Source organism: Cebus imitator, unplaced genomic scaffold (genome assembly GCF_001604975.1).
Source record: "Cebus imitator isolate Cc_AM_T3 unplaced genomic scaffold, Cebus_imitator-1.0 Scaffold221, whole genome shotgun sequence".
Lineage (NCBI taxonomy): Eukaryota > Metazoa > Chordata > Mammalia > Primates > Cebidae > Cebus > Cebus imitator.
The window spans coordinates 3,806,048-3,829,015 of NW_016107536.1; the positions used below are offsets into that span (position 1 = coordinate 3,806,048).

The 22,968-nt window shown below is 42.6% G+C and overlaps 1 protein-coding gene across 1 annotated transcript in view; it reads right to left on the reverse strand.

The window, feature by feature from the left end:
* Window positions 1-22,968, reverse strand: part of LOC108318597 (transcription factor COE2) — a 66,683-nt gene that overhangs the window by 34,391 nt on the left and 9,324 nt on the right. Inside the window, exons 2-4 of the mRNA XM_017549782.2 lie at window positions 13,103-13,220; window positions 11,216-11,346; window positions 9,919-10,045 (exon numbers count right to left, since the gene is read on the reverse strand). Coding sequence (XP_017405271.2) covers window positions 9,919-10,045; window positions 11,216-11,346; window positions 13,103-13,220 — 376 coding nt within the window. The remainder of the gene's footprint in view (window positions 1-9,918; window positions 10,046-11,215; window positions 11,347-13,102; window positions 13,221-22,968) is intronic.

Here is a 22,968-nt window from a genome sequence, read left to right on the forward strand (position 1 = left end):
AAAAAAAGAAAAAAAAGGAATAAAAAAAAAAAGAATGAAGAAGAGGAAGAAAGAGAAAGAGGAAAAGGGAGAGAGAATGGGGGTGTTGCTTTGTTGCCCAGGCTAGAATGCAGTCTAAAAATGGATATGCCTATAATTGTGCTTAATAATAGAGACATGAAAAAAAAAATGAGGGAAGAAAATAACAAACAATACTGTCATCATTTTTGCTTATTACTCTGTCTTATGATAGAACTTATAGAAGACTTCTTAACCGCCTGTCCAATGTGTAGCCCAGGTTCTGAAAAGCTGTGCTCATTTGCCCCCATGTCCTCATGCACCGTTTTGCCCTGGATTCTGTGGTTGGTGCAGATTTCACAATTAGAGACAATGGCAATTCCACCCCCAAATACCATGCTCTGATATCCTCTCCTGCATACTCACTGCCACCTAAAGTTAAGACAGCCAAGAAGTCCCAGCACAACCAGTCACTGTGGTTCTATTGGGCACCCCTACTAGGATTATTTTTCTGCATTGCCAGTTCTCGACGGAAAAGTCTGCGAGGAAAATAAAGGATCTCCTCTCCTCTCCACCTAGGCTGGCATACCGCCTTCAGGTCTCAAGCCAGAAAGGGGCAACTGGACTTTCCCTCATGACCCCTGTTCTCACGTGGCTCTCTCAGTTGTGCAGCACCAAGTTTCACGATAGCAAATCACGGTTGACGGAAAATAGACTTGCAAAGTCACATGTGCAAAGAAAATGTGTTGTTTTTCAGAGTCCTGATGTTGTTCATGCTGTGGTTGGCAGCAGCAACCGTGGGGGTTTGGCTAATTAACCAGTTACATCTAATAGGCTTGGCTCTGTCGTGGTGCATCCTTGGATACAGAAAATGTCAACAGCCGGACTATGGACCACAGAGTGTGTGTAGTGGGGCAGGGGTGGAAGGAGGAAAGGTTCTCTTAGGTAGAACTTTCTAGAGGCAGACTCCTGCGGGAGGCTCCAGAGAACCTTTACTACCACTACTATTGTGTTCCTGGACAAAGGACCCAGTCTCATAAGAACCCTCCCATAGGTAGAGTGCTTTATAAGCCAGAAAGCCTCTCCAACAGCCTTAGGAACAGACCTCAGGTTTCCCAAACTCATTTCTTTGTTTAAAATACGAATTCCTAGACCTTGTCAGAAGAGTATGATTTGGTACTGTCTGGAATGGCACCAAGCATGATTCTTGTGATTAGCCAAATTAGGGAGGCACCCTTGGGTAACAGCATAATTGACACAAGAGCTTTACAGAGGATGGAAATGAGGCTCAGAGAGGTCAGTGGCCTGATGAAAGTAGACACAAGCCGTGGACCACACGGCCAGCCCCTGAAGGCAGCGGTTCCGGCTGGTCCAATGCTCTCCTCTCAGACCCCATCCTGCTCACAGCACTCACTCTGCACCTTTTAAAACCCTCTGGGTTTCAAGTTTTGCCTTTTCCTCCAGAATCGGACTGACTTTTTGTCCACCTTGCCATTGAAGCTGAGTGCTCTGTCTAGGCCGTCAGCAGCCTCAGAGCACTGTCCTGCAGTGAAGCACCCCAGGCGTCCAGAGTGTATGGGTCAGTGCATCAGGATGGCTGGAAAGACAGGAGGGCTATGTCCTTCTCCTGGGGAAGAGGCCGTGGCTCGCCAGATGACTGGGGTGAGGATGCAGCTCTGAGGTAGAACAGCCTATCTGCAGGTCCCACAGAAGCCACTGATTCTGGATTAAGACGAAATTGGCCTTTCATGTCAGTAGCTGCCTATTCAGTGCGAAAGACAGGAGGCCACCAACCCATTTCCTGTGGGGTCTAGAGCCCTCCATGGGTGACATCAACTTCCTGTCTCTACCAACCCAAATGGTACTTCGCTCAGGAACATCAGGGTGGAAGCTTTTCTAGAGACTGGCCAGACTCCTGAGCTATCCTTCACAGCACTGGTATTTCTGGTTTCTTCTTTCTTTGTGAACAAAGAAACTCCTGAGTCTCTCCCCTCCTCACCCTGACCGTCAGAGAAGGCCCCTCCTTCTCAAAGGCAGTTTCTGGAAGCAGCACCATCAACTATCAGGCTGGAAATACTTTGTACCTAAAATATCAAGTTTACTAATGTGCACTGTTTCAGTAGTTAAACGTGAGACACTATACTGTGTCATACTTTATTCTTTTAATTTTAAATTTAAATTATATTAGTAACTAATAGAAACAAGTAAGCAACCTTAAAAAAGATTAAATAACAACCCTGAGAAACCAACATTGTTAACACCTCGGCAGGCAGGATTCTGTACCCTACTCGGGTTGTTTGTAAAACTACTGATTTTTCTTATACCTAAAAATTGGGTCACATTATGCAGACGATTTTAAAGTTTTAAAACCCACGTCACAGATGCCTTTCATGTAAATAAATGTCCATCCACGGCATTATTTTCAGTGTCTTTAAAAAAGTATGGAAGATGTTTCATTATTTGTTTAATGAATCCCCTAAGTACAGTGAGGATATTTTCAATTTCTCACTATAATAAACTCCCATGAACAGTCTTCCAGCAAACTCAATTATTTCCTAGCTGGACCTTCCTAGAAGTGGAATTGCAGAGTCAAAGGGTACATCCATCTTCGAGTTTAGTACTTTTCAGGTTTTCCCTTATCAAATTTACATTCCTTCAGCAGTATCTTGGAAAGTCCCCATTGTCTTTGAATTTTGCCAACCTGAGTATTTTCATTTGTTTAAAAGAAAATCCTTGCTAACTTGATAGGGGGAATAAAAGATGATCTCTTGTTGCCTCAATTTGCATTTATGTGATTATTAATGTGGCTGGGATTTTTTATTACAATATGTTTATTGTTTATTCGTCTTCCTTCCTGAATTTAACTCTTAATGTTCATTGCTAGCTTTCTATTTGGGTATTCGTCTTTTCCTTTTTAATTTCTAAGCTACCTAGAAATTAAACTGCACGTTCTCCTATTTTTCCACATTGTACAACATAGTGGTTAACAACTAGTAGGCACAAAGTAAGTTTTTGCTGAATAAAGGAACAAATCTTTTTTACTTAAGATAATAGGTCATGCAGAGCAAATATGTTCTCAGCTTGTTCTTTTCCCTTTAGTTCCTAGCACATTGACAAACATTTTCCTTTTACGTAGTCACATCTTTTGCTGGATAGTGCCTGTCTTCAGCCTTAATGCTCACAAGGCTTCAAACAATAATTATTTTTTAAATCTATCATCATTTGAAATGTCTGCATTTTTAATAAAAAATATTTAATTTGAATACATTTTAGTTTATATGCTATGACATGTAAAATCTAACGTTTAATGCTTGACGAGTTGGCTCAACACATTTGTTAAGCCTTCCATCTTTTCCACGTTGACCTGACCTGGCTTCCCTCACCTACTAATACCCAAGTATTTATACCCTTAATGTGTGCAAAGTGTTTATTTTTTAGATGTTCTCCTCTGTTGCATGACATTTCTATATGCTCCTACAAAGCCCCATATTCTTTTAATTACTGAAACTTAAAATAGGTTTTAATGTCTGGCAGGGCAGGGCCCTCTCATTTTTCAAAATCCTCTTTTAGCACCTTTCCTTCCCAGGTGAGCTTTTGTAACATTTCCCCAAACATTTTGTTGGTATTTTGATTGGCACTGTGTTAAATGTATTCATTAATCGGCATCTTTACAATATTAAATCTTCCTACCTCTCCACCAGCTGGAAGTATTTTGTCCTTCCTCTGAACTCCCTTAGCATGTAACCGCTTTCTAAACTATACCCACCCAATTTTTCAACTCTGAAACCTGAGCGTCGAACCCCTCCCTGCCCTCCCCAACCTTCGCCCCATCCAATCAATCATCAAGTTGTGTCAATGCTACCTCCTAAATTTTATCCACTTCTGCTTATCCCCACTGCCAGCAGTCTGCTCCAAACTACCATCATCTCTGGCCTGGACCACCCCACTGGCCTCCAAGTGACCTCCCTGCATCCACCCTGGCTCTCAAGCCATCCTCTGTACTATAGCCAGAATGACCTTTTAAAAGGCAAATCTGGTGGTGGCAATATTCCCAAAGCTTCTCATGGCACTTGGGGAAGAGCTGAAAAAAACAAGCCTTGTTGTGATCTGGCCCCTGCCCTCCCTTGCAGCTTGAATGCAGCCTCTCTTGAACTCATTCTTTCTGCTCTGTTCATAAAATATATCCCATGTTCTTGCCCGCCCCAGGGCCTTTGCACATACTGTTTCCTCTGGTCTATTCTAAATCCTCCACATCACCTCAGTTTAAGGAGGCTCAGTTCCCTGGGCATATATTCCCAACATCCTATACAACTCCTTTTAGTCCTCATCAGGTTTGCAATTTCTTGTTCAAGTCAGTCTCCATGCTGATAAAGCTAATGGTAATGATATGGAAGTGCTAGGAAGGGAAAGGCATGAACCTTTAAATGATGTGGAAGCTGGAAGGGAAGTGCTGTGTAGAGGAGGGCGTAGTCCCTGGCTAGGGCTCCACCACGGGACTGTGCCCATGGACCTAGGTGAGAACAGGCATTTTTGTTTACCTGCCGAAGTGTTGCATTTTCCAAGACCATTCTGGCCTTCCATGCTCCCATCCTGTGCCTATAAAAACCCTGAGACCCTAGAAGGCAGACAGACATCAGCGGAGGAACACCTGGGCGGCTGGACATCCAGAGGAACTCACCGATAGGCACCGGCACACTTGCAGGCCACCGACAGGCAGAACAATGCAGAATTTCGCTGGGGCAGTAGGAGGAGAGCCTGGACTGCTGAGAGGCCAGAGGAAAACCATCTCCCTTCTGGCTTCCCCATTCGCTGAGAGCTACCTCCCCTCGATAAAACCTTGCACTCATTCTTCAAGTCCAGGTGTGATCTGATTCTTCTGGTACACCCAGGCAAGAACCCTGGGATAGGAAAGCCCTCTGTCCTTGTGACAAGGCAGGGGTCTAATTGAGCTGACTAATACAAGCTGCCTATGGATGGCTAAACTCAAAGAGCACCCTGTAGCACACACCAACTGGGGCTTCAGCTGTAAAGATTCACCCCTAGACACTGCCGTCTGTATGCTCCCCTAGAGATGTGAGCAGTGGGACACTGAAGAGGTGAGCCATACCCCCATCGTCCGCCCTGTGAGAGGGAGGAGGGAACTTTTCCCATTTCAGTAATAGTAAGAATAAAAACAATAAGCCACTTTTTGACCAATAAGATATGGGCCATCCTATCCACTCTCTATCCTAGGTACTTTCCGTGAAGAGACCTGACTCCCAGTTTGGGAAGGCAGGTGGTGAAGTTTTCAGGAAGGTTGTGAGCTACTTGAGTGGTAGCTTGAGATCTGCCATGGTGAGAATATCTGACCATGGAAATTGGTAAATAGTATAAACCCATGCTTTAAAAAAGAAAGTCTCCTCCTCCCTGGAGAGCCCCTTGTTAAACCTTTGCCCGCCCACCACAGTTGCCATGCACTGTATCGTTTAGTCCTTGGCTCTGTAGTAACCCATTTTATAAATGGGGGGAAAAGAGGTTAAGTCACTTGCCCAAGATTCAAGAACAATTCAGGAGGGAAGCCACGCTATGAGTCCAGGTCTCTAATTCCAGAGCATGGGCAGTTCACCTTTACGTCAGTGTATTGTGATGTCAGGAAGGTAGGAGACACTGGTTTGACTTCTCTCCAATAGCCGCAGGACAGAGCTCAGTGTTGAGCACAGCGTGCATTGCTTAATAAATACACGCTCCATGCAAAAATCGCTAATGTCTCAGCACATGAAGGAAACAGGGCTATTTTCTAATACAACTTGCTAAAGTGGTATCAGAAAGACACCAGGCAGGCTGGCCAGAGGCCTGAATCTTTGTTCTAATGCCATCTTTAATTCAACGGGCAATTAATCGCAAATCACTTGTGCTTAGGCTTCAGTTTTCCCTTCTGCAAAGGAGGGCCTTTGACCAGATGATCTTCATAGTCCCTTCATCTCTAAAATTACTTGAATTTACATGTAGCTTAACATCAGTTATTTTCACAGGTGTGTGGGCTCCCATTTTGCTAGGTACTGTGTTTCCAAGATCTATAGACCACAGTCTCCTCATTCTGTCTGGCAAATTCCGACTTTGCTTCAAAAATGTCACCTATTGCTACCTCCTCTGGGAAGCCTTCCCTGATTCCCCAAAGCTAGTCACTCCCTGAATAGTGTCCCTATCACCCTTTTTTATTTTAGGTGCCGAATCTAATTGTTGCCATGTAACAGCAGCCATCTCGCATTCTTTCTTTACTTTTGCCATCTCCCATTTTAGAACTGTAGGCTGATAGAGGTGTACGGATATTATTGGTTTTGTGTGTTTCGAGCACATGCTTGTTGAGTAAATAAATGGGTAACACTGCTACCTGGGTCCTGCCTTCAGAAATTCATATCTAATTGGTCTGGGGTTTGACCTAGGCACTGGTAACTGGAAGTGTGGCCAAAGGTGAGGACCTCTGGATTCAGAGGAAGTTTACACATGCACACACACACACACACACACATGTACACACACACGCCCACACACACGTACACACACATATACAAACACACACGCACACACATGTACACACACACATACACACACATACACATACGTACACACACGTACACACATGTATACACACACACGTACACAGATGCACACACACACACATACACACACGCCCACACACGTACACACACACGTACACACATACACAAACACAAACACACACGTACACACACATGTACACACACATACACATACGTACACACACGTACACACATGTACACACACACACACACACACAACACCTGGCTCTGAATGTCTACATCTATGGCCCTATTGAGATTGTTCTTTACTTCAATACAGAGTTGAGGATAGGCTACAAATATGTAAATATGCGCTTGTTCTGATACCTATCCATCTCATTATAGACCAGCTCCATCACCCACAGTCCAGGGGTGTCTTTTGAAACCCCAGAGATACCAGAAGCTCTGCATTCAGAAAGTGTCTACACTACCAGACTCACTCTCCACCTGACTTCAGGGGCAGTCCACGCTCCTGGTTTCCTCCTCCCCTGACCACTCCTTCTCAGGCTCCTTCCCAGGTTCCTCCTGTCATCTTTAACCCTGCATGCTGGTGTTCCAAGGCACCATATTTGGATTTCTCCACCCTTGCGTGGTGATTTCATCCGGTCCTGTGGCTTTAAATCCTGTCTAGATGCTGGTCGCTCCTCTGCTCAACATCTTCCACGTCTTCCCATCCGAAGTCCTTGTGCTGCCTGACTTTCCCGCCTCGTCTCCCATCACTCTCTTCCCCACTGACTCCTCTCCAGCCACACCAGCATTCTTGCTCTTCCCCAACAGCACCAGGCTCTCTCTCACTTCACAACCTGTAATCTTGCTGTACCCTCTACCTGGGACAACCCCACACCCAGATTCATGGAGTGCTAGGCACTGTTCCAGTGAACACCAGTGTACCAAACAGAAAACCCAGCCCCAGGAAGCTTCTGGGATGGAGGAAGGCAACTTGGATGGAGAGGAGAGGTGGACGGAGGAAGAAAGAAAGAAGCGGGCATGGATTTCCACAGCTGGCCCCATCCTGGGATTCAGGTCTCAACTCCATGTCCCCTGCTCCTAGAGGCCTCCCTGACCAGACTGCCCAACCCTCCCTCACTCTCCTTCCCTTACTTCACACTATCTGAAATTATATCACCTATTTCCTTTCTTGCCTGTCTTCCCCTCTATAATACAAGCTTTATGATGGGGGACTTTACCTTCCTCCCTTCTATACCTCAGAGCTTAGAGCTGTGCCAGCCCATGGCAGGCAGGCCATAAATACTAGTTTGAATGAATAGATGAACTATATCCATTTGGGAACTGGAACAGTACTTTTTTTTAATTGTGACTGCAATAGAATCTCCCACAGATCTACATAAAATAATACCTGAGATGTTATTTCTGTCCTGCTTATCTCAGGACAGAAAATTCGAAGGCTAAATTTTAAATAAATAGACCTAAAAATTACCTCTATCTACTCATAATTGATAGCTAGCCAGACACTGACACTTTACCAAGAGTAGGAATCTGAGTGCAAATGAGACACTATAGTATCTGTAACATAATATTATTAAAAATGTATAATATACCTGCTATATTTTCTTGGTTTACATATTTCTTTCTCTATACTCTTTATTTTCTCTGTCAAAGTATAATACCTCATTAATCTTCCTGCCTCTGGTTGTTCCCCCAATTAACTCAGTCTTTTTATCAACAGCATTTCTTTTTTGGAAGACAGTATCTCTGAGTTACTCTTCCCTGCAAAGAAACCCTCAATGCCTTCTTATTTCCTGCCAAGTCAAGTCCAAACTCCCTTACAAAGCTTCTTTTTTTTTTTAACTTTAAAAAACTGTGGTAAAACACACATAACATACAATTTACCATCTTAATCACTGTTAAGTGTACAGTTCAGTCAAGCTAAGTAGTTAACACTGTTGTACAACCATCATCACCATCCATTCCAGAACTCCTTTTGTCTTGCAAAACTGAATCTCTGGACCCATTAAACAAATCCTCAATTTCCCCTCCCTTAACCCTTGGTACCCACCGTTTGACTTTCTGTCTGTATGAATTTGACTATTCTAGGTTCTACTTAAGTCTTTTAAGCTGTTTTATGCTTTCTTTCCCTCCCATGCTGATATGGTTTGGCCATGTCCCCACCCAAGTCTCATCTTGAATTGTACCTCCCGTAATTCCCATGTGTTGTGGGAGGGACCTGGTGGGAGAGAATTGAATCATGGGGGCACTTTCCCCCATACTGTTCTCACGGTAGTGAGTAAGTCTCATGAGATCTGATGATTTTATAGGGGGTTTCCTCTTTGGCTTGGCTCTCATTTTCTCTCTTGTCTGTTGCCATAAGATGTGCTTTGCACCTTCTGCCATGATTGTGAGGCCTCCCCACCCACATGGAACTATGAGTCCATTGAACCTCTTTTTCTTTACAAATTACCCAGTCTCAGGTATGTCTTTATCAGCATCATGAAAACAGACTAATACACACGCCTAGCACATGTAGGGTAAGTTCTAGTCTAAGTACAAAATGCATTGCCACAGTTGTCAGATGAAGCTTTGGTCCTGTAGGAATGTGCTCCCCTCACCCTGTGGCCTTTGCACATGGGAGTCCCACTGTGAGAACATTCTCCCGATTTCTGTTTGCCCATCCAAATTCTCCCTGTCCTTAAATATGGTCTAAAATCTCCATCTCTTCCTTGACACCCCATCCCACTACTCTAGTCCACACTAAACTCTTTCTTCCTGAAACTCATATTCCATTCATTGGAAATACCAAACATTTCAGATTTATGAATCCACCAGCTGTTCTTTGCAATATACCTTTGTCTTCTTCAAAAGTTTCTAAACTTTCAGATGGGGAAGGGATCATGTCTTATATGTGATCTATACCTTTCACTTAGGAAAAGCAGTTGATTCAAAGGAGAAATTCAACAAATATTGATTAATATATGATTTTTACCTTAAGGTAGTTTTAAAGTACTTCACTCTCCAACATCAATGGGCAGCTCTCTTGAATCTTTTCAAGGAAATGTAGTTACAGCCAATACCTGTCTATTTTTTAACCTAATCATGTGGATAAAAGGTAGTTCTAGCATGGTTTCAACAGAGTCATATTTGTAAAACCATATTCCTGAAATGAGCTGCTGTGAGCATCTCCCAGATCTTGCAGAAGTTAAGTAAAACACTAATTGAGAAGTGAACCTTCACATCACCATTCAACACCTATCAACCAGCTCACTCTTTCTACACTAGTAGAAAGACCTAGAAAAATCAGGACCTTTATAAAGTGCAGATACTGGGAACTAGCTCAAAGGCAAACCAGAAGCCAGCCTCTCTTGGAATCATTTTTTTTTCCACCTACCTGTGTAAATGAACCTTCCTGGGGCTCCCTTGCAGAACTGTTTGGATTTATAAGATAATGTCACCTCCACCACGCCAGGGATGTGCCGGGGAGGAGTCTGTACTCTGATGGCATGAGGGGTTATTAGCTGAGGAGTGAACAGGCAGGGAAATAAAATACCCATTAGACAAGCTATCGCCAAGGACATAAGGTACACAGCATGTCCCACTATTGCTCCCCGGGGGCTTCTCTCTGCTGTGGTCTAACTGAAGTGCTCCTAGCTCCAAATGCACTCTGAACATCACTGTCCTGTCTCTGTCTGTCTGTCTGTCTGTCTGTCTGTCTCTCTCTCTCTCTCTCTCTCTCTCTGTATATCTGACTCCCTCACTGTTGCTGTCTCTCCCTCTCCCTCACCTCCTTGGAATTTTCTCTCAACCCAACCAACCTAGGTCCTTTATTTCCTACAAGCCCAGCCCAAGTCCCTCCCACCGCTTGCTGCCAACCACACCTTCATCCCTGGAATCCTTTTCTCTGCGGAACTGCCATCCTGCTTGCAATTTCAAATATTGATTTGGCAAGTTCCAACCCCAACTTAACACTGTCACTTATCTTTTTGTAATGTTTTATATGACGATGAAAGTAAAACACATCGAATTCAGAACATTTGGAAATTACAGAAAAATACAAAGAAAAATATTAACATCATAGAGACAATCAATATTAACCTTTGGTATGTTTCCAGTACTTTTCTATAGATGTGTGTTATATAACTACATTACATCCATAGGCACTGTTGTCCCTCTGTTGCCCAGGCTGGAGTGCAGTGGTGCGATCTCAGCTCACTGCAAACTCTGCCTCCTGGGTTCAAGCATCTCTCCTGCCTCAGCCTCCCGAGTAGCTGGGATTACAGGTGTGCACCACCATGCCTGGCCAATTTTTTTAATTTTCAGTAGAGATGGGGTTTGACCATGTTGGTCAGGCTGGTCTCTAACTCCTGACCTCGTAATTTGCCAGCCTTAGCCTCCCAAAGTGCTGGGATTACAGGTGTGAAACACTGCACCTGGCCTTCAAAACCTTTTTTAATGGTGGTGTGATATCCCATCACTTTACAATTCTAGATTTCTAATTTTTCACCATTTTAAATAATACTGCAATGGATACTTATCTTCGTAAGGAACCCATGACTGAATTATTATGACTTCTATGCTTTTTAACCTTTGGTGTTTGTGCTGCTGATGCTCTAGGAATCACCAGTTTCCCAGATCAAAACAATCTTTGGGTCAAAGGAAATCAGAGTAAGCAAGATGCCTTTGCCTACCTCGCTCCATACAAGCATGGTCCCAAACACCACCTGGAGACCATCAAAGAAGTTGTCCCCAATGATGATGACCATGGCTCCTCCTGTGGTCCAGCCTTCACTCGGGCTAATGGCTTTGATGCAGGGGGTAGCTAAGAGGATACGAAAGAAAAAGTCAGGTTTTTTCTTTCATGGATGTCCAACTTTTTGCCTTCCCACCCCACGTTGGAAGAAGAATGTCTTGGGCCACATATAAAATACATTAATGCTAATGATAGCTGATGAGCAGAAAAAAAAAAAAGGTCCATGCATAATTTTCACACTATCCCCCACCACGGATAAGAAAAAGAATCCTTGCATTCAAAGGATTGGACACACCACAAATAAGCCAAAAAGTCCTTGCATTCAAAGGCTGGACACCTGTATATGGTTGAAGTTTAGAGTTTTGGGGATGGGCTGCCTTTGAAAGCTGTTGGTCATTCCGAGAAGTTCAAGCTGAGATTTGTTGACTTGACATCATTCCCTAATTGGTTGTTGGTTTTCACCAAGTCATTAAAACCTAATGAGCTGACCATTACATATGAAAAAGTAAAACACTTAGCTAATTGTGCAAAGGGTGTTTGAAAACCTCTGTTGTTTTTGTCCATATTTTTATAAGTTGATCACACTGGAAATGTGTAAATCCCCTTTCTCTCCCCACCTCCTCTGCCCTAAGATGTTAAGATTTACAAGGCCTATTAATGGGCTAGAGAGAGAGAGAAGGAGAAAGCAAAATCTATTATAGTTGAAGGTTTTCTTCAGCTCTATCAAGAGACAATTTCTAATCACCGTCCTAACTTTGTAGGAAGGATTTTCCCCACTTCTTCCATATGCTCCAGGCCTCTGGACTTTACATCCCAACAGGAACCCAATATGGTTTTCAGGCCATAACTAAAGTCAATCCATCACTCCATTTCCAAAGTTGACAGGGTCAAAGGTAGAGGAGAACTTTGGCAGGACTCCAAAAACATGAGCCCCCTTTGAACAGCCAGTCAATCACATCCAATCAGTCAAAAGAAACTGGATGGGTTCCTAGTCCTGAACTCTGGGATTTTCTTCTCCCCTTTCAGTTCCCACTGTGGGAGAATTAACACCACTCCAAATTCTTTACTGATTCAATCATTTTCTTTCAGTTCATTAATTCCTGTTTACAATGATACAAGATACATTTTCAGGGCTGAGTTAGGGTGGGAGGTAGGGGTCGGGGGGAAGCGTATAGCAAAACATCACACTAGAATAGTAGCCTAATTTGAGCATACATTCTGTATTATAAGGTCGTTGTATACCAGTGAGTTGGGAAGGGGAATAACTAAAATGGAATTTACTTAGGTTTGTCAGTTATCTTCATCAATATACTTTAATTTTTTGGACAACTTGAAGTTTAACAGTTACCGGTATTTCTAATTACTTTAATGCATTTGGAAAACTACCCAGAACAGACCATGATTTCTTCTTGTCCAAGCAAACAAAAATCAATTAGTGTCAGTTTCATTCCGCACATTGTTTTGTTTTGCCTACAGTCTGTTTAAGGACACATCTGACACTTACTCTTACATGTCTGGCACTGCAATGTTCCTGTTTAACTAAGATGTCATAGGCCTACATTTGCCTGAAATGCCCGTCTCACAAAAAGGAAAACACAGAACAGAATGGAAGAGGCTGGGAGGCAAGAGAACTTGGCATGGGCTGGTAGACATGTGGGGCTTACAATGGAGCAGGCTGGAGTCCGTGTTTACAACTTCGTTAAAAAAACCCACATGGTTCTGTGTACTTTCTCTACTCTGACTCCAAGACATAAATTTGAAGTTTGAACAAGGAAATTCTTGGAGAACATCATGTGTCTACCATGCTGAGTGGAGACAGCCCTACCTTCTGATGGGTCGAGTCTTCTTGCTCTCCGTCCGTGCTTGGAGTTGTTATGAACAAACATATTGTCAGAAACAGCCAGGACGTGTCCATCCACGTTCACTGTTGTTGACAACACAACCTGCATATTTAAAGTAAAAAGGAGCAAGGGGGTGCAGTGGAATTAGTTTCACATAACATAGCAAATGCACCAAAATTCTGTTTTGCCATATTTCCATATGGCAAATGGGAAATGGGACTCAACAGAGTTTCCTCCTTCTGTAATTACTTCAGAACTTTATAGAAAAAGTGGCTGTCCTTGACCCATGCATTGTCAAGTATTTTTGCTCAAGGCACACCCACATCTGCCTGCTGGTTCCAGAAACCTGGTTCTCTATCAAAAGACCTGGACCACCATTGCCAGTGGAACCTCCACCACAGGAAGCTGGTTGGGTGCCATGTGGAAGCTGAGATCGTCACACCAGCTGGAAGGTCACTTCTTTCCAAGCTGGGGAATGGCTTCCTGCACTTCAGATGGGTCCTGACATCATGCCCAGCTTTGAGATCCTGGCTGGTGAATTGTCTGTGGTGTTGCTGCCCAGTAGAGAGTGGTGGCAGGGATGCCTAGACCTAGACTTTTGCTGAGAAGATAAGGTTGTCATAATTCAGCGATGAAAACATAGCATGTGTAGTATCTAATCAGGGGGAGTGGGGAGGTAGTGTGGAGTGATGGGAGAACATGGGTTTGGAGTCAGAGAGAACTGAATTCAAATCCCAGGCCTGCTGTCCTCTAACTTGCAACCAAAGACAAATTACTTAACCTTTCATAATCTCAGTTTTTCTTATCTGTAAGACATAAATAACAATGTGTATCTCACAGTGCTGAAATGAGATATAATGAGAAACAGGCACACATCCCTAGTCCAAGAATCTGAAATCCAAAAATTCTACAAAATCCAAACCTTTTTGAGCACTGATATGATGCTCAAAGGAAATGTTCATTGGAGCATTTTGGATTTTGGATTTTCAGATTAGGGATGCTCAACCAGTAAGTGAAGAATGCAAATATTCCAAAAACCAAAATCAGAAGCGATTCTAGCTCCAAGCATTTTGGATAAGGAATACTCAACCTGTAATACATGGAAAGCATCCAGCATAGTGCTTGGTGTGTGCCAAACTGGGATGAGTTCATGTCCTAATTGCCTTGCCCATGCTGGGCATGACCATCCCATAAGACAGATGACATTTCTCACACACAGAGGTTCTCCCATAGTCTAAGCTCTGGGGAAGGTCCTAGGAAGAAGCAGATAGAAGATAGGTACAGACAGTTACAAGGTATGGTCCCTAATCTCAAAGAGTTTATTTTCTGGCTGGAGAATCATAAATAACACAGGAAATAAGTAGCACAAAGACTGGTATTGAACTAAGTTTCAGCATGTGTACTGCAGATCAGGGGTCAGGGAGAAGCTCAAAGAGGCGGATATCAGCAAAGGATGGCCAAGCACAGCAGAAGACAGCGGACCTCGGTGGACCTCCCACCGACTCACTTGACCCAGAAGACAAGCCACCCTAGACGTGGGTCTAACTTGTCAGTTCACATAAGTTATGCATGGCCATTATTATTACTTTTTGAGAAAAAAAAGAACTTGTTATATACATACTCACACACATGTATAGGCCTTTTGAGGAAGGACACTAAATAGGTACAAAATAAGGAGTCATGCTTAAAACTGACTCTTTCTCTCCATCCACTCCCAAATGAAAATGGTTGATAGTCTACTTGTAATTGTCCTTCCTTATTTATTAAATAGAGGGCAGAAGGCTTGACCCTGCCTTACTTTTTTTTTTTTTTTTTTTTGAGACTCTATTGCCCAGGCTGGAGCACAGTGGCAGCATATTATCTCACTGCAACCTCCACCTCCCAGGTTCAAACAATTCTCCTGCTTCAGCCTCCTGAGTAGCTGAGATTATAGAGGCTCACCACCATACCCAGCTAATTTTTGTATTTTTAGTAGAGACAGGTGTTCACCATATTGGCCAGGCTAGTCTCGAACTCCTGACCTCAAGTGATCCACCCGCCTTGGCCGCCCAAAATGCTGGGATTACAGAAGTGAGCCATTGCACCCAGCCCTACCTTACCTCTTAATATGAAGGAATGAGGCAGCATTTTAAAAACTTTCTATTATGAATAATTTCAAGCAAACAAAAGAAACAGGATAGCATAATGAATCCCCCAAACTTATCATCCAGCTTCAAGAATTGTCAAAATACTGCCATTCTCATCTCAGCTACAGTAGACCCTTATCTAAGATGTCTGTGCTCTAAAACCCCAGTGGATGCCTGAAGCCTCAGAGAATACCAAATCTTATAATATACTATGCTTTTTCCTATGCATATATTTCCCCTTATTCCCAGGAAAAACATTCCAGGACTCCCCATAGACACCTGAGACCATGGGTGATACCAAACCCGATTTTTCCTATGCATATCTATGATAAAGTATAATTTATAAATTAGACACAGTAAGACATTAATGACAATAATAATTAAAGTTATAAAAAGATATTGAAATAAAAGTATATACATGTGGTTTCTCTCTTTTAATCTAAACATATCTTATTGTAGTGTACCTCGGGTAGCTGAAACCATAGAAAGTGAAACCTCGAAAGTGCAGGGGTGGGGGGTACTGTATCCCACCACCCGCTGCCAACTACTCAACAATGATAATAATCACAGGTTGGGTTTTCTTGTAGGTGAAATTTACATGCATTGAAATGCACAGATCTTAGCTGTCCAACTCACACTATGATCAGGATGTAGACTATTTCCATCTCTGCAGAAAGTTATCTTGCGTTCCTTCCCAGTCCATCCTACCCCCACTACCAGCAAAGCAATAGTCTTCTGATTTTTTTCTTTGCCCTAAAGAGTTTTTTTTTTATGACATCTTTTAAGTTATTATATATTTTTAGGATAATAGCTTTGGGAAAATCCCTAAAACTCATGAGTCCACAAATCATCTCACATAGTCTCATACTTTGAACATGGTGGTAATATATATAAAATTTTACATGAATAAGTGAGTTTCAGTCATCCAACCCAACAGATAATTCACTGAGCTTCTAACATGTGACAGGACCCAGAGATTCAAAGAATGAACTTAAAGGAACCTCAACTGTCAATATAATTGCTCACAATTCAGGGGTGCAGCCTGTCTAGCTCCAGGTCTATTTTCAATTGTGTCCATGTTAACCATGTTAGAATCTGGGAAAGGTCCTTCCAGAAAGTTCTCATCACACAGCGGCAAACGTAAGATGGCAGCATCCATCACTCCCCACAGGTGCTCATATCCTTATCAAAGTGATCTCAGCAAAATACAAAGACACATCACAGCCGAAGAGAGAGGCAGAGCCTCATGGTCACAGGGTTAAGAGGAACATGAAGGTTGTATTGCCTACCCTCCGAAATAAACAGGAGAAGAGAGAGAAGAAAGAAGAATCAAACTATTCTTACAAATTGTGTGTGTGAACGCATTTGCAAAGACATGACTGTCATCCCTGGAAAAANTTTTTTTTTTTGGAGACAGAGTCTTGCTCTATAACCCAGGCTGAAGTTCAGTGCAGTGGCCTGGTCTCAGCTCACCACAACCTTCGCCTCCCAGGTTCAAGCAATTCTCCTGCCTCAGCCTCCCAAGTAGCTGAGATTACAGGTACCCACCACCACACCTGGCTAATTTTTATATTTTTGGGGGTTTCACTATGTTAAACCAGGCTGGTCTAGAACTCCTGACCTCAGGTGATCTGCCTGTCTCAGCCTCCCAAAATGCTGGGATTACAGGCATGAGCCACTGTGCCCAGCCATGGGCATTAATTCTTAATGAGTGGTCCTACACACGCTAAGGGGGACATGGGCCCTGTCTGAGGATTACGTGGAGGTAAAGAGCCTTCTCTCTGAGGCTGCTTTAATTCACTCCACAAGCTCCTTGTCATACTGTCCATTAATACTCCCCACGCATTCCTGCCACAAAATATGGGGATTTCATGAGCCAGCTGATTTCATCATTGTCCATTTGGGTGGAGTGAGACTTAGTTCCAAAGTGAACATTTCCCGAATGACATACCCTGATGGTTCAGATGCACTTCATTATTTTCTATTAACAATAGAAATAAATTTTAATCTCTTGCTGGCTCATGCTGGCCTCTCATGACAGCTAGGGAATTAACCTGAATTATGTCAGTGTCTGCAAAATTTATTACAAGATTTTAAATTATGTCCAAATGTATGTGCGTGTGCATGTGTACGTATAGGTATGAGGCAAGTTCCAGGTTTAATATTCCAAATATCTTAGAAGGTGAGGTAGCCGGAATAGCCTGCCAATTCAACTGAATTTGCAAAATGCGATGGACTTAATTCATACACTCCACAACAAGAAACCAGATCTGTTTGGTGGTTGTTTCTATACATAGAGACACACACTTAAACACTGACTTTTACACACATTTGCTTTACTTCTGGAAGAATGAACTACATTACACAAGTGAAGATATATGTGATATAGTCAAAACTTCAAATTTAAGTTCTTTCACTGTTTACTGATGAACAATGACAATGCTGATATTCGTCTATTTGCAGAAGTTAAGAGTTCTGAATGTTTTAGGACGAAAGGAAGTGGAATGCACATTCCAACATCATCTCACTCCCAGGCCTTCCCCTTCCACAAGCCAACTTCTTTCCCCTAGTGAGTATTTCCTGGGTCACGAAGGCTGACCCTTCCCATCTGGAATCAATCAGTCAACCCCTGACAACTTCCTGAAACACCTCACTCCATTTCCTGTTCTCTCCCCCTTCTCGTTTTCCCCCTGGTTTGCTTCACTCTTCAAAACTGCAGGCCACAGCAGCTTAATGTTAGAGGGTCAGGCACAGTTAGACTCCAAAACACTACACAAGGACACCTTTGACCTTCAAAAATCTTTACATCTTAGCTAAACAAATCAAGGTCAACATTTCTTACCATTACCTTGTTAACTATTTGTATGCATCTCTGCCAAGGGTCTTCTGATCATATAACCATCAATACCACTTATTCATCTAAGATCATACACTGATCGGCTTTCAAAGAAGCAAGTGTAGTATGGATAAAAGGTGCCATTCGGAGGTGCCTGAAACTGAAAATCGCCAGCATTATATTAGCAAACATATGGAGAGTAATCCATACAAAGGAACCTCTATGCCTCATCGTCTCCTGTCACCTAGACCTGATAACGCGTCTTTTCTAAGGCTGTCAGACTCTCTTGGCACTGCCATTCTGCTGGCATGGCCCTAAGGAATGCCAATTAGAAATACAGATGTCCATAATTTGCGTGGGATGGACCCCCAGTTTCTGCTGACACTGGTGACAGTTTTCATTTATTTCGTAGAGTTGATATATCTGTATTATAGCTCAAAGCTCTGGTAGGAAAGTCTGCAGACTTGAAAACTAAGTCATGGTAGATGATGCTCTCCTCAACTGATACATTTCCACACAAAAGCAACAACCAATTTATTTAGGACAAAGTACCTCAAGGCCAAGGTTCCAAGAGAGAGAAATCAGGATCAATGAAAATGGCTTGCATGTTTTTCTAAATAAAAGTGATTTTTACCTTCTGTCAGTCCTTATTTTGCCTTGATGTGATCTCTCCTTTACAGTAAGACCAACTCAATAAACAGACCAATTGAACAGTGACAGTGGTAGGTTCCATTTAAAATCATTTAATTATATGACAGTGTTAGTTGGTTATACAGAAATAGAAACATGAATAAAAAGTCTGTATCTTACCCTGAAAAACACAAGAAAGTTTTAAAAACAGAATCTACAAATATGTTAGCAGTCTACCAGTGCTCAAAAAAACTGATTGGCTTTCTCAAATTCTTTTTTTCTTCTCATTATCCACAAGTTCTCCCATGTCCCTCACTCCAATAACTTATACAAACCAGGAGCTAAGTTGTAAAGGAGCCCTTTCCTGCTCATAAAAGGCCACTGTGGGAGTCACCCTTCGGGTGGACACATCCGTTAATCTGCCTGAACAGCTAATTTTCCAATAGAGGAGTTATGTCTTTAGTTATCAGAATGATAGCATGTGCCATGGAGACTTTTACCAAACTGACTTATTCCCACCCTTGGGTTATTTTTATGCCTCACTCTGAAATATCCCTGGCTTTTTGGAACATCACGTGTCTGTGTGTGTTTTAAGTACTTATCCCTCTCAAAGCTCTAACTGTATGATTTAGATGAATTACGGAAGTCAAAGGAATGACCAGTTGGGCCCTACTCCCAGCTAGACTTTTTCAGCTCCTACCCAGGTGTTCCTGCAAAGACCCTAAGTCTCATACAAAGAGGCTAAAAGAAAAAGAAAAGTCAAAATGAAAAATGTGTGGAATGACCAAATGATCTGCTCTTTGAAACAGACGACGATTCCAATGTCTGCAGTCACTAGAGAATAATTACACTGCTTAGAAACCTACCCATATGGGCCAGAGACCTTGCTTTGAAAACACACCAAATTCTACCATTAGTCAGACACAGTTCCCCACCCTTCCAATGAGGGTCATGCACCTACTAGCTGAATGTGGGGCCTTTGGTAGTTTAATCTCAGAAAAGCTATAACGTATAGCGTTTATAGCACACTCCACGCTGAAGACTCTGATACCAGACTTATGAACGTGCATACACTCAGCTAAATAAAATGATCTCGAAAATTCCTGTTATTTTGCCAAGAATGGAAAAAAAAATTCTTTATGACATTTTACATCTGGAAATGGAATTAAATTTGTGATGTGCTTTTCCCTTATAACTGTTCGGTTGCCATATATGTTATTTCAGCTTTCCCAAAGCATAACTGTTACATGGGATTTTATTTTCCACCTGTGGAGGGAGGAAAGGGACACAGAAACCATTAAAGGGACAGAGAAAATCAAGACAGACTTCTGGCTATGGCAGGCCACCAAGCCGCGAGTCCACATTGCAAGGAGAAATATATACTGGGTTTTTACACGGTGCCGAATTCTCACCATGGACAAGGTGAATCGAATGACAGAGTTTTGTCCAAACTTCGATTAATTCAACCCAGGCTAATAACAAGCAAATGGGTACTGCAGTTTGTCCCCCCCGCCACTTTATTCTTGGCACACATCACATTTTCAAGCCAGATTTAAAGCCCAGATTCTTATTTGTTACTGGACTCCAGAGTCTCCAAAATTACCTTTAAACACCTACCCCACAAGCATGGATTTTGTCATTTTCTTTAAAAGGAATTCCCAGAATTCTCAGCAATGGCTGTTGTTTTATATTCCCAAGGGCTCTGTTTTCTGTTCAGTGAAGGAACAAGTCCCAGGCAGGAGAACAGAGAGTTGACTGCCATAGAGACAGATGTGGGAAGTTCTGGATTGCTCCAGCAGAGAGAGGACTGGGCATTAATGGCATTACTCCTGAGAAGATGTGTTCTTTTCTTTTAAAAAAAAAATACATATTTTTAATTCTGTCAAGTATAAACTGATATACTTGATGACAAAAGAATATAAACCACACAAACACTGGTCAATTAACTCAATTTCAAAAAATAATTTCTTTTAACTATTTTACTTTTTGCTTTTTTTTTCTTGTATAGTTTCAACTTTTATTTTAAATTCAGGGAGTACATGTGTAGGTTTATTACACGGTATGTTGTGTGACACTGAGGTCTGAGATACAAATGATCCTGTCATCCAGGTGTGAGGACAGTCCCTAATAGGTAGTTTTTCAGCCCTCTTCTTCTCTTTCTCTCCCTGCTAGTAACCCCTAGTGTCTATTACCCCCATCTTTACATCCATGGGTACCCAACGCTTAGTTTCCACTTACAAGTGAGAACATGCAGTGTTTGGTTTTCTATTCCAGCATTAATTTGTTTAGGATCATGGTCTCCAGCTGTGTCCACATTGCTGCAAAGGACATGATTTCATTCTTTTTTGTGGCTGTATAGTACTCCATGGTGTCTATGCATCACATTTTCTTTATCTTATCCACCCCTGATGAGCATCTAGGTTGATTCTATGTCTGTCATTGCGAATAATGCAGCAATGAACATACAAATGTGTGTGTCTTTTGGGTAGGGCAATTTCCTTTCCTTTGAGTATATACCCAGTAATGGGATTGCTGGGTTGAATGATAGGTCGATTTTATTTTTTTCATTTTAACTAGAGAAGATATTTTCTTAAGGAACCAGACAGTACTGTGTTTCTGTCAATCACTGGGTATTTACTGAGACCCCTAGGGACTCTGATACATGCCACGGAAGCTTATAGAAAACATTGTCACAGCCTGAAGGAGTCTGTCCTGCAGTGGACAAAGCATAGCAAACACTAGACATAATCAGAAAATATTACTGCATGTTAATCTGTCATTGAAGATTGAACTTCGTGGCCACTGTGTTCTCTAGGGGCCAAACAGTGGGAAGAATCAGCGTGAACTGAAGGCAATCACAGCCATTTTCATCAAGAAAGCAAGATTTAAGAACAGAGCTTGAAGAACTGGGGTAAAATGAGTTACACCACTTGAGGTTACTGAGATGATTATTCTGGTTTAAAAAAAAAAAATTCTAATTGGCATAAAGGAAGTGGTATGCCCAGGAGCTCTCCGCTGGTGTATTTTGGCCAATTTGGCTTTAGAGCAAACATCTTATAGAGCTTACTTTTTAAAACCTGGTTGAAAAATGTGGAGAAATCCAGTGGCAATTTTTTTTTAATTGGCTTTTCATGTCATTGAGGAGTGTGAAGATTGCTCATCTGCTTTGCAATACTAAATGTCCCTTCATCTTAATTGCTACTCCCACCCTACCTTATTTTATTCCATTGAACCCATTACTTTTCTCATCTAAAATTTGTGCCAAGTGGGATGGTTATGGTCAAGGGCAATATTTTACTAGCTAAAGTTTTGAAAGCCACAAGGGAGCCATAACATATTTGATGCAGTTCTTTATTCAGCTCAGCCATTCTGTTCTACAAAGCTCTAGCCCCAGGGACAACATGAATCACCTGTGGCCTATCAAAAATCAGGAGCACACAGGCCCTGGAAGCAGCTGAGGAACCATGCACTCTTATTGCAGGACTAAGAACACTTTGCTTTCCAGGAAGTTCTGCATTAGCCCTGGAACGGGTTCAGGACAGGTTTGTGTCCAAATTAGAGTCCCTTAAAATATTTGAGCATTGGCCAGGCACAGTGGCTCATGCCTGTAATCCCAGCACTTTGGGAGGCCGAGGAGGGTGGATCACAAGGTCAGGAGATCTAGACCATCCTTGCCAACATGGTGAAAACCCGTTTCTACTAAAAATACAAAAGATAGCTGGGTGTGGTGGCGGGCACCTGCAGTCCCAGCTACTCAGGAGGCTGAGGTAGGAGAATCACTTGAACCCAGGAAGCAGAGATTGCCGTGAGCTCAGAACATGCTACTGCACTCCAGCCTGGCAAAAGAGTGAGACTCCATCTCAAAAAAAAAAAAAAAAAAGCATTGAGACTGTGTTTCCAGCTAACCAAAGTCTGACATATCCTCTCCCAAAAGTTCCCCAGGAAACTACTGGTTTTCATTTCTCACCTTGTTCTTTTACAAAGAACTCAAAACTCATTTCCTGGCCGGGCGCGGTGGCTCAAGCCTGTAATCCCAGCACTGTGGGAGGCCGAGGCGGGTGGATCACGAGGTCAAGAGATCGAGACCATCCTGGTCAACATGGTGAAACCCCGTCTCTACTAAAACTACAAAAAATTAGCTGGGCATGGTGGCGCGTGCCTGTAATCCCAGCTACTCAGGAGGCTGAGGCAGGAGAATTGCCTGAACCCGGGAGGCGGAGGTTGCGGTGAGCCGAGATCGTGCCATTGCACTCCAGCC